This window comes from Pelophylax lessonae, assembly GCF_965119305.1.
Source record: "Pelophylax lessonae genome assembly, chromosome: 3".
NCBI lineage: Eukaryota > Metazoa > Chordata > Amphibia > Anura > Ranidae > Pelophylax > Pelophylax lessonae.
Genome location: NC_138770.1, coordinates 290519327 through 290531456, shown reverse-complemented (window position 1 = coordinate 290531456; position 12130 = coordinate 290519327). Strand labels below are relative to the sequence as shown.

General features: G+C 39.3%; 1 protein-coding gene across 1 annotated transcript in view; it reads right to left on the bottom strand.

Moving 5' to 3' along the window:
- Window positions 1-2141: 2141 nt before the first annotated feature.
- The window catches only part of LOC309551107 (putative cation-transporting ATPase 13A4), a 186724-nt gene continuing 176735 nt past the window's right edge, over window positions 2142-12130 (bottom strand). Inside the window, exons 28-30 of the mRNA XM_082251554.1 lie at window positions 7574-7662; window positions 5448-5528; window positions 2142-2576 (exon numbers count right to left, since the gene is read on the bottom strand). Of these exons, the coding sequence (XP_082107680.1) occupies window positions 2358-2576; window positions 5448-5528; window positions 7574-7662 (389 nt within the window). The 3' untranslated portion in view covers window positions 2142-2357. The remainder of the gene's footprint in view (window positions 2577-5447; window positions 5529-7573; window positions 7663-12130) is intronic.

Here is a 12130-nt window from a genome sequence, read left to right as displayed (position 1 = left end):
TGTTGCTGATAGCACATCTTATAAGCTGTTAGGCAGAGAGAAGAGCCAGGCAAAATATAGAGCTCACTCAAGTGGATAATCTGCAAATATCTATATTTAACACCATACTAAACATATGAAAGAAAATGTGGAAGAAATTAAGTTTAACACTGTAACACCCTAATGAATGTAATAACTGAAAATACACTATACTTTCCCTTTTCCATTTCCTACAATAAAGTGACCCCTTCTCACACACCTAAATTACAAGTATTATTCCAGGAGGATATTTCCGCACAGACCAACCACCACCACTTATACCGTTAGCAGCTTTTTGTCATTTGAAGTGTAGGTCTTCTGTTGGCCATACATGATGCCATGTAAATATTTGCCAGCACACCATGGATCTTTGCGTCCAAACAATGCCTGATGAAGGAGTCCTGCACAGCTGCAAAATGTTGCTTGTGATGTGATCATGCGTCAATTAAAAGATAATTTGGACGTGAAGATCTGTGGTGTGCTGGCAAATATTTACACTCCATCATGTATGTTCCAGTTTCCAGCTGGTGGTTCCTGCAGCACCAATTTGCTTAGAGGTTATTCCAGGATTGTGTGTGATGGGAATATGGATGGTTACTTATATTGGCTATACACACATGTACTGTATGGTCACATATTAGGCCTTATTCACACTGAGCCCACTTTGTAACAACCTGGCATGTTTGTGGGTTTAGGAGGCACAGGTGCTGCTTACAGCCTGGCTGGGCATTGTACCAAATGGTACTCATGTTAAGGCAGTATGCACAAAAATCCTGGGACATCTTGCACTAAGGCTAAATGGCCCAGTGTGCATGTAGCATTAGGCTGTTCAAGCACTTTTTTTAGATATTTCTCCATTGGAACAAATGAGTTTCTGATATAAGAGCTGCACCATTCTGAAAAAAAAGGCAGGATGTGCAAAAGTCAGCCTCCAGGACTAGCCGTGTTTAAAATACCCTAGACAGATGTTAAACCATGAATAAATATGGTGGTAGTAGATGTCACAATCCCAGACCATTTCTCAAAATAGTCAAGGGGTTTCAAGAATTTGCCACACCTTTAATAAGCACCTTCATGAACAGCAGTTAAGGCTGTACAACCAGCTATACTTAGTTGTCATGTCCATCAGCATGAGAACAAGGCTTTGGATTTGCAGAGTTATCCACAGTCAAGTATGTTAAAGGATAGGCACATACTGATGGATATAGCTAAAAATAGGTTACTAAAAATAACATAGTATTTTATTAATGCATTTTAATGAACACATTTTGCTTTGTATAGCTTTTCTGTTGCATTTAGTGCCTCTCTTTGGACACAAACAAATATAAGCAATAAAGACATTTAGCGCCATCTTAGCCAGAGAATATGTAAAAAAAAAAAAAAAATAGGCAAAATATTGTCAAAGCGGTTAATCCTAAATTCAAGTTCTTCAGAATTAGGTCTCTGTCATCCATATACCATGGTGAAGGAACCTAGCATATCAAAAGCTTGCAATTTAAAATAATGCTATGATGACAGAAACAAGGAGGCTGCCATTGCAAAGCTTTCCTGTAAACGTCTATGCTTGACTTTTCTCGGACTTAAATATACAGTACACTTATATACATTTTCAGAAGGGCAGCCCCCACTTTTCTTTCATAACAGGATTACTTAAAATGTTTTGTTTTTACCACTAAAAAGTATTCCTTTTCATAGTGCTTTTTTTGCCTACAGCAAAAATATACAGACACAATTCATTTTTTGGTGGGCAATACGAAAAAAACATATGTACAACATATATTTAAAAAATATTTAGTGGAACTATCTTACAACAATATAAAAACTTGTGGCAGTTATAAGAATATTAGAGATATTTTAGAAAACAAAGACAAGAAATATAAGCTACTATCACAAATTACAGTATATTAGGAAAATATATTTTGAGATAGTAAACATTTAAAAACATGGCAATACAAGTTTCTACCACAATGTACAGAATTAAAACATAAATAAGGGCACTTATTTTTCATAAAAGGCCTAAAAGATTCTTAAATATTTGCTTTGTTATAAGGCTTTAATTTATATGGGACATTTTGTTATTCTGTTTAGTCGTAAAAACTTGAGGTTGCCTCCTATCCATAAAAGTTATCAAATCATAGAACATTCATAAGAGGAGAATTTCCTAAGACTGGAGCAGCTGTGCATTACAACCAATTAGCTTATAGCTTTCATTTTCAAAGCTTAACTGAACAAGCTGAAGTTAGAAGCTGATTGGTTATATGCACAGCTGCTCCAGATTCTGTCTGCTCCAGTTTTAATGAATTCCCACCATAGGTTTTGACCACAAGCTGTTAGACTTGTTAAAGTTTCTCATTTATTTCAAAAGTTGGATTGATGTAGTCTCCCATTTCACTTGCTAATGTTAAGTCAGTGGGGACACCATTGTCTTTCTTGTTCATTGGGGGCCACTCCGAATCTTTAGCCAATGTTCGGCGTATTTTCTTGTAGGGACTCTTTGATTTGTATCGGGTGAGGCGTTTTAATATTTCCCAAAGTGCTCTGTTTTCAATAACAAATACCTGGAAAAGTAAACCGGTATTAAATATAAAACTGTAGTGTTATCAAGACCTAAGAGCGTTTCTCAGCTAATTTAAAGTTAAATTAAAAATGGACTAGGATTTTAAAAAGACAGAACAATGTTTAAAACAGTAACATACAATAACCAATCAAAATGTACCATAGATGTGACAAACTAAACTGATCATGTTTATATTGATATTGTAAATAACGTATAGATATGTAAAACTGCCTCTCATGTCAAAATTTCAAATGTAAAAACATATATACGGTATATCTACAGTACTGTGCAAACAGCATCAATTCTTCTAGGTACACTTGCACACAGTTTACGAAAGACCTCGGCAGGTAGGTTGTTCCAAACATCTTGAAGAACTAACCACAGTTGTTCTGTGGATGTAGGTTGTCCCAAATCCTCCTGTCTCTCCATGCAATTCCAGACAGACTTGGTGTTGAGATCAATGTTGCCTGCAGACACCCATTATTGTACCACTCTCCAGCCCTTCAAGAAGAAAACTCCCTCCCTCTACAGCCAAATATTTACATTTTTGACTCATCAGTCCAGAGCACATGCTGCCATTATTTTGCACTCCAGTTCCTATTTTTTTATGCATAGTTGAGTTGCTTAGCCTTGTTACCACATCATATGCATGAAAAGAAGGGGACTGGGGTGCAGAAAAATGGCAGCAGGTGCTCTGCACTGATGAGTCAAAATGTGAAATATTTGGTAATAGCCGGAGGCAGTTTGATCATGAAGAGCTGGAGAGCGGTACAATAATGAGTATCTGAAGGCAACAGTGAAGCATGGTGGAGGTTCCTTGCAAGTCTAAGGCTGCATTTCTAGAAAAGGAGTTGGAGATCTGGTCAGGATCAATGGCTTCCTCAATGCTGAGAACTACAGGCAGATATTTATCCATCACAAAGAAAAAAAAAAAAAAAAAAAAGATATCCACTTGCCAACCTGCAAAACACCCAAATCGACCCTGTCTAACAATTCACATCAAAAACAGAGGGTTTTGTTTGCACACATTAACAAATATATGCATAAGCCCCAGTACCCAGTACAGATTAAATGAAAAGACAGAAGGATTTAGGACAGCCTACATCCACAGGAAATCTGTGGATGGTTCTTCAAGATGTTCCCTGAAAAAATGTATGCAAGTGTACTTAGAAGAATTGCTGCTGTTTTGAAGTCAAAGTGTGGTCACACCAAATATTATTTGATTTGCATCTTTCTTCTGTTCATTTACTTTCCATTTTGTTAATTTAAAAAATAAACTATCAACACTTCTATTTCTGAAAGGATTCCCAATTTACAGCATTTTTCACACCTGCCTAAAATGTTTGCGCAATACTGTATATCTATATAAATACACACACACGTAAATATTTTATTATATCTTTGCATGTGACAACACTGAAGAAATGATGCTTTGCTACATTTTATAAGAGTTTAAATTTACTGTCCCCTCAAAATAACTCAACACCCAGCAACTAATGTCTAAACCACTGGCAACAAAAGTGAGTATGCCCAATTAGCCATTTTCCCTCCCCGGTTTCGTTAGAGTTACAAGGTCTCAGGTGTGAATGGGGAGCAAGTGTGTGTGAATTTGGGGTTATTGCTTTCACTCTCTCATACTGGTCACTGGAAGTTCATCATGGCACCTCATGGCAAAAAACTCTGAGGATCTGAAAAAAAGAATTGGGCCCAAACTCTTAAGGCGTTGGCATACCAAGACATTTTGTGGACAATTTCATGCTCCCAACTTTATGGGAACAGTTTGGGGATGGCCCCTTCCTATTCTAACATGACTGCCCATCAGTGCACAAAGCAAGGTCCATAATGACATGGATGAGCGATTTTGGGGTGTAGGAATTTGACTGACCTGCACAGAGTCCTGACCTACATCCAACAGAACCCCTTTGGGATGAATTTGAGTGGAGACTGTGAGCCAGGCTTCTCGTTCACATCAGTGCCTGACCACACAAATGCGCTTCTGCAAGAATGGTTAAACATTCCCATAGACACACTCCTAAACCTTGTAGGCAGCCTGCCCAAAAGAGTTAAAGCAGTTATAGGTGCAAAGGGTGGGCCAACTCTGTGAAGGAACCGTCCCACACTCCACTTGAGTGCTTCTGTCAGTGTACCACTTCCTCCAGTCTGGAGATAGATATCAGATATTATAGCCGCATATTGCAACCAAGAACTAGGCAGGACAAGTTTAGCTGCAAAACTGGAACTCCTTTTTGTACAAACTCAAACACAATATATATATTCCACAGGAGGACAGTCCCCTCCTGATCATATTACCCTAACAATACAAACTGTACACAGGCTGTGTGTCTGAATAGACACAAGCAGCCTGGCTCAGGATCAAGCACACACGAGTATCCCCATAGGAAAGTCATCCAGTTCCAGCCTGTGTATACCCAGTTTTACTTTATTTCCTGGTAACATTACAATTACTAGCACATGTACTTCTCTTGTTTGAAAAATGTCACTTCGCGTTTAAATATCAACATTGTCAAGACAGGAAATCAATTGAATTTTCCCAACATGACCATAAATGACATTAAAACAGAGGTTCTAACTTTTCCCAACCCTAAACATAAAATGACATATCTTATAAAATGAAAATACAAATACATTAAAAAACCAGGTATACCATTAGTTAACATGCTGCAGACAGATAAATGGCCCCAATCTGATATAGTATTTTAGTGAGTTTTATTAGTTGCTATTAAATCTGAAACATATTAAATTGTCAACATCTAATATTTCAGGATATGCCTCTCTATAAGTTATAAGATAAATGCATAAAGGAATATAAATACTAAAACACAATCACAGTTTCTTTATGCTAGTTACTTACCTCTGTGGCATAGGAAAGGCCTAATATAATAAGCAGCATTATTATGATGGATCCTCTCCATATAAGTGGTGTACAAACAAGCTAGAAGAGACCAAAAAATAAATAAAAAATGTGACACTCATAGTAAATATCCTACAAATCCTCATCATCAAATTGCCGTATATGTCCAAAAACTGGCATGCATGGCAGTCAAGACAACACAGGTGAATATTACAATTATTACCTTTCAACAACACAAACCCTTCTTTAACCACTTAAGCCCCAGAAGGTTTACCCCCCTTCCTGACCAGGCCATTTTTTTTGCGATACGGCACTACGTTACTTAAACTGACAATTGCGCAGTCGTGCAACGCTGTACCCAAATACAATTTATGCCCTTTTTTTCCCATAAATAGAGCTTTCTTTTGGTGGTATTAAAATAGCAACTTGAAGTTATAAAAATTTACAATGGCTTATAAATTCACATTAAAATATGCATGGGCAAAATGAAATAAAAAAAGGTAGTAAATATTGATTACAGCATTTATTATGCCAGATTCCTGTGTGCCAGATTTAAAAAAAAATTGCAGTCACACATTAAAGAGAATCATTAATCACTGAGCCTTAATCTGAATTTTGAATACTACTATAACTACAACTGCTGCACGTACTGCTACTACTATTGCAACTACTACTACATTTTCAAAGTTGTATATTTTTATTTGACTCCTTACTGATCTTTACTTTGGAGAGCGGTCTTAGGACACCTGAAGTCTAGAAGCTGCTGCCTTGGTAAATTCCTGACTTCACACACTCCCATTTATTTATGTGAGCGATAAAAGCACGTGGCAGGTGCTTCTGACTCCCATTAAACACTCCTACCAAATGTAGAAGTACACTGAAATTGCTTATGAAAGGTAAAACTAGTGGCTCAGTTGGCATTCCATGTGTTTTGGAAGGAACGCTCATTTTAAACATTGCATTAAACATGTAGGTTACAATTGCACTTTAATGTGCACTCCTTGGCCCGTAAAAGGAATGTAAGACAAACAAGTGGTGCATGCTTTTCTGCATCCAGTGTCCATGAAAACAAGATCTAAAAGTGTGTAACATTAATACCTGCCAGAGTCTTGGAGTAACTTACATACAGTACCTCTTAATTGAAGCATGTGTAAAGCTAAAACTATTTTTATGTATAATAGGAAATTGTAAAAAACAACTGTCAAGTTTTGTGGGGTTTTTTAGGTCTTTTTCCCATGCTGGAGAATTTCCTTCAGTTCCGGTTCACACTAGTGCAATGCCAGACAAGATTTATGGCTAAAATCGCATTGCATTTGCACCAAAATGGTGCAGGACCCTTTTTTTGTTTCGCACTGGAATCAGATTGCATGGGTGTTCACAACTATGCAATCCGATTCCTGCACCATTTCACAGTTCACACTGAGATCCAATCTGGGGGTGTCATTAACTTTACATTGACACCTCCAGCGATTTGCAGATCTCAGTGTGAACCACTGTACGATTCTGGTGGGATGCGGGAACCTGCACTGAATTGCAGGGGTTTCCCACATCGCACAAGTGTGAACTGGGACTCACTGCCTGTCTTGAGACAACAGGTGTCAGTTTTTGCCTGGGCCCCAGTCCAAACTGGAAGATTTCCAATCTAGTCCTGTTTCAATGACAGCTCTAAATGTTAGATTTTTATAGGCCCGGAGACAAATGATCACTTTGCCTAAGAGAGTTAGTGAATTCTTAGCAGGAACACAGACAGCAATAAAAGCCTGATAGAGCTTCCAACCCTTTTCTTCTTTATCTGATACACGGAAATGGCTTTGGCTGTAGTATTTAAAATGGTTATGTAGAGCAGGAAGCTAACAGGGCAGACATAAACCTTTTTGCGCTCAAGCTGAAGCATCAGACTCCGACAAAGTAAAGCTTAATAAGCAAACAAACATGATAATCTAAGATTGAACATTAAAATTCTTGCAAAAGACAAGTTGTTACAAATTGTCTTTAATATGCAATTTCCACAGGCCATTCAGTTGTGTATGTGCTTTAGGTGAAATGCTTAGTTTGAACACATTTCAATAAATAATATATTAACAGACCTTAGAAATCTACTGTAATTAGCAAAATGGTATACTTACCTCCATCGCAACATATAAATGTGAAATGTTTGCAAACAGCAGGAAAATGCAAACTGCAAGCTGGACAAGAATCACAATTACAAATAAATCTGAAAAAAAAAGGAATCAGGAAATTTATTTTTTGATTTGCCACTCTTACCCCAAATTCTTTTTACATATAAATTAATTATGTTTAAAAAGCCATTAATCTTACTGAATAATGACCTACATCCTTCAACCTGGTTGAACCCTATATTAAAATCCAGTTAGCAAAGTATTCCCTCTCGTTTTGGCTTACAGTACTTTTATGCTGTTGCAGTATTGAAGGGCTTTGCACACATTTTGTTATATTCATATATCTTATTTATAATTTCAATTCTGACATACAGCTAAAATATTGCATAGGACATAGCCAGAATCTGGTATTTACCATAAATCTCTCCAGGAATGAAACAGTGGAGGTTTCCCTATTTTGCAATTCGGCACTGCATTATTTTAATGTACAACTGCGCAGTCGTGCGACGCTGTACCCAAATAAAATTGATGTCCTTTTTTTCCCACAAATAGAGCTTTCTTTTGGTGGTATTTGATCACCTGTGCGATTTCAAAAATGAGCAACAATTTTGAAAAATAAACAATATTTTGCACAATCTGCTATATGACATTCTCAAAAAAAAAAAAAAATTGAAAATCAAAATTTTTTTACATTTTAGGCCAATTTGATTTCTGCTACATATTTTCGGTTAAAAAAAAATTGCAATAAGCGTATTTTGATTGGTTTGCACAAAACTTATCGCGTCTACTAACTACGGAAAAGATTTATGTCATTTTTGTTGTTTTTTTTTTTTACTAGTAATGGGGCGATCTGCGATTTTTTGCAGGACTGCGACATTGCGGCAGACAGATCGGACCCCTAACTGACATTTTTGACACTTTTGGGGCGACCATTGACATTACTACAGTAATCAGTGCTAAAAATATGCACGGTTACTGTAATAATGACACTGGCAGGGAAGGGGTTAACAGTATAGGTGATCAAGGGGTTAAATGTGACCTTAGGGGAGTGATTCTAACTGTGGGGGGGGCGTGGATTTTGAATGACCATAGACACATGTGATCCTATATAGAAGGATCACATGAGCTCTATGGTCATTGCAGGGAGAAGAACAGTCGGCTGTGTTTACAACAGCCGACCGTCCTTCTCTCTTAGCGGGGAGTGATCGCGGGTGTCAGGCTCGCCCCCTAGCTACCCGAGCGCGACCGACGTAGATCTACGTCGGTTTGCGCAGGAGAGCCACCCTGCCGCAGTAAATAGGCGGCGGGTGGTTGGGAAGTGGTTAATACAAAATACTGTGTATTCATATATTACCAAATAAACCTCCATGTTATACATGTCACGGTCAAAATAATTGATCAGTAAAAAGTCCAAAAATATAACATAACCCTTATGAGCCTGTAGCCCCACTGACAGAGTCCCGACCAGGGATCGGCAAGGTGTCCATACACGGACACTGGTGTCTCTGAGCGGTCCTTGCAGTCAGTGGCGGCAAAGTCAGTCAGTCACAGCCAGGGCCGGATTAACGTAGAGGCTATTGGAGCTGCAGCTCCAGGCCCCTACCTTAATACACTGACACTAGTCTAGTCTGCACACAATCACCAGCCTCTTCATTGTATTCAAGACAGTTGCATAGCTTCTGTGGCCCTGCGCCTGTGTGCTGAGCGTGCTCCACCTCTAGGGCCAACACACTTCCCTGTCAGACGGAGTGATCTCAACCCAACAGGAGCTTCCTAGTCCTGGCTGGCGTGAAGTCATTCAGAGGCCGACCTGGGAGGCAGGATGGGAGAGGAGTGCTGGCCGCATTGCGAGCAGCAAGGAACCAGTGTACAAGTGAGTAGAACAATAACTAAGGGGCTGGGGCCTGGGCTAGTAGTGGCAAACATTATTTCCTGTCCTATGTTGTTTTAGCCTGCCATTTTAGTATGAACTGGCTGAAGTAGTTTAACTCAGTGCAGCCCCATAAGTGCCAATCAGTGCCCATCAATGCTGCCTATCAGGCACATTAATACCCCCTATCAGTGCCCATCAGTGCTGCCTATCAGTGCACATTAATACCACCTATCAGTGCCAATCAGTTCTGCCTATCAGTGACCATCATTGCCACCTATCAGTGCTGCCTATCAGTGCCCGTCAATGCCACCTATTAGTGCTTCCTCATCAGTGCCACCATTAGTGCCTCCAATCAGTGTTGCCTATCAGTGCCCATCCACGCTCCCAATTAGTGCCCATCAACGCTCCCTATCAGTGCCCATCAATGCTGCCTATCAGTGCTGCCTATCACTGCCCATCCATGAAGCCTATCAGTGTCTATCAATGCCACCTATCTGTGCTACCTATCAGTGCCCATCCATGCTCCCTATTAGTGCTGCCTATCAGTGCGCATCAATGCCTTTAGAGCAGGGTCCCCATAGATTCCCCATTAGAGCAGGCCAGGGTCCCCATAGATGCCCCTTTAGAGAGGGGTCCCCATAGATCCCCCTTTAGAGAAGGGCCTTAATCCTAGTAGAGAGTAGTTTTTTTTTGATGGTTTTAATTTGAAATGTACCTTGGTGTCCTTCACTAAGGTTTGTACTTTGGAAAATGTCCGCCACAGCCTTGGTCCATGCCTATCCCTGGTCGAGACCCGGATGTAACGCTTATGGGATAGGAGCCTGACAGTTTTATTATCATCCTGCGCCCATTCCTGGATATACGGCAGCAAGCTGGTGTCTGCATGTAGATAACAGCTGGCATGGCTCAAGTGCCATTCTGGTGAGTAGAATTTAACACACTTTAAGTGAGAATAAAGTATTTTTAAATGGAGAGCACTAGTTTTCTTATCTTTCTATCTGTTACATATGAGTGCCTTTCCCTTACTACGCCCGCTAAGGAGAGAGTCAGGCAGAGGGAACCGATGGTTTACCAACCACTGTGATTGGATTTTACCCCTAAGGGGAACAGTTAGTTATGACTCACCGGTAAAACCGGAAGCATAATGTAAGGTGAGCCGCCAGTCAGCACAGGTGTCAGATTCCATGGGCACGTTTGGGGTTTTGTTTTACATCACTATTCATATCTTCACAGAAGTGGAAGAGGCTATTAATTTTTACTTACACTGGTATAAATTGTTACGGTTAGAACTTTTTGGAGATTGATTTTTTTTTTTTGTCATCATCGATTTGTATCAGCTAGGAGAAGCACTCTGAGTCTGCACCTCGCTCAAATAATAGAACGCAAAATTAAAATAAGGGGGTAGGGGGCTCAGGAACCCCTATAAAGGAATAATTGGAGAACCTATTAGGAGCCCCGGACCACTGCCTCCATCATCACTGACACATTTTCTTTACACAAGTCAATTATGTGTGAGAATGAGCTGCCCTGCCAGGAAATATATACATACTTTTTTTTTATAAATTGTATTTTTTTTTTTTGAGTTTTTAACAAAATATAAAACACAAAAAAATACAGGTCACAAAACAAACCCATTAACAGACAAACTAACAAACAAGCTGCACTCCATCCCCTTTCACACCACCATCAGAATATACAACAGGGTTAAAGGTAATGCATAGAATTTCCTGTAGTCACGTAAAGCAGAAATCATGTCAAAAATATCAACTCATACATACATTTTAGGAAGGTAGTCTAGTGAAGTGTTTCTCAACCTTTTTTCAGTCAAGGCACCCTTCAAAATTCTCCACAAACCCAGGGCACCCAAATCTTAAATGTAAAAAACGAACCTAATAGTTTTACATAATGCATTAACATCCACACATGTAGGATATCAACCATTAGAGGCGATTTATGCTTCCAAAGCAAATACACTTTTGCACAGTGGTACTGACTAGTATTCTAGTGTTTCTCTTCTCCCTTGAATCTCTCACTCAGCTAATATGACCCCAGTGCTGACAGAGGTGTGGGGGATCAAACAAGGATGCGCCCAATGTCCTCCTTATCAATCGATAACATCATTGGTTCTTAGGATGCCAGCAGCTGGAAAGTTTTCATGGTGCACAACACACACATGTGGTTTTGCCTAACTAAACAGCAGGCTTCATCCACCCACTGACTTTTTAGGCATTTTGCCAAGGCACCCTGGTTGAAAAAGGCTGGTCTAGAGGACTAGTCACCAAGCCTCACAACAACAGAAGGCAAGTCCCTTAAAGGTCACAGGACAAAGTTGTAGTGGCACTCAATGCCAAATACAAGGGTAAAGTAGTTTAAAGGAATTTAAATTGCGTAGGACATTGCTCAAGCTTCCGATTTTAAATAAAGGGTCAAATCAAAAAACTGCAGTATCAAAATTCTCTAGCTATGGGGAGCACACTTTCTCAAATTTAGAGAGACATCCTTTGCTTTTATAGGTGGCCTCATACGGGGACATAACAGCATTTACAATTGACCTTCACTTATTAAGAGTAAGTGTTGTAGGGGGACTTCCATTGAAGGGCAATAGTTTTCCTTGCAAAATAAAGTATTATACCAAGCAATGTTTTGGTTACTTTTCCAGCAGCCAAAAAGTTCATAAGGCTCAACAGACA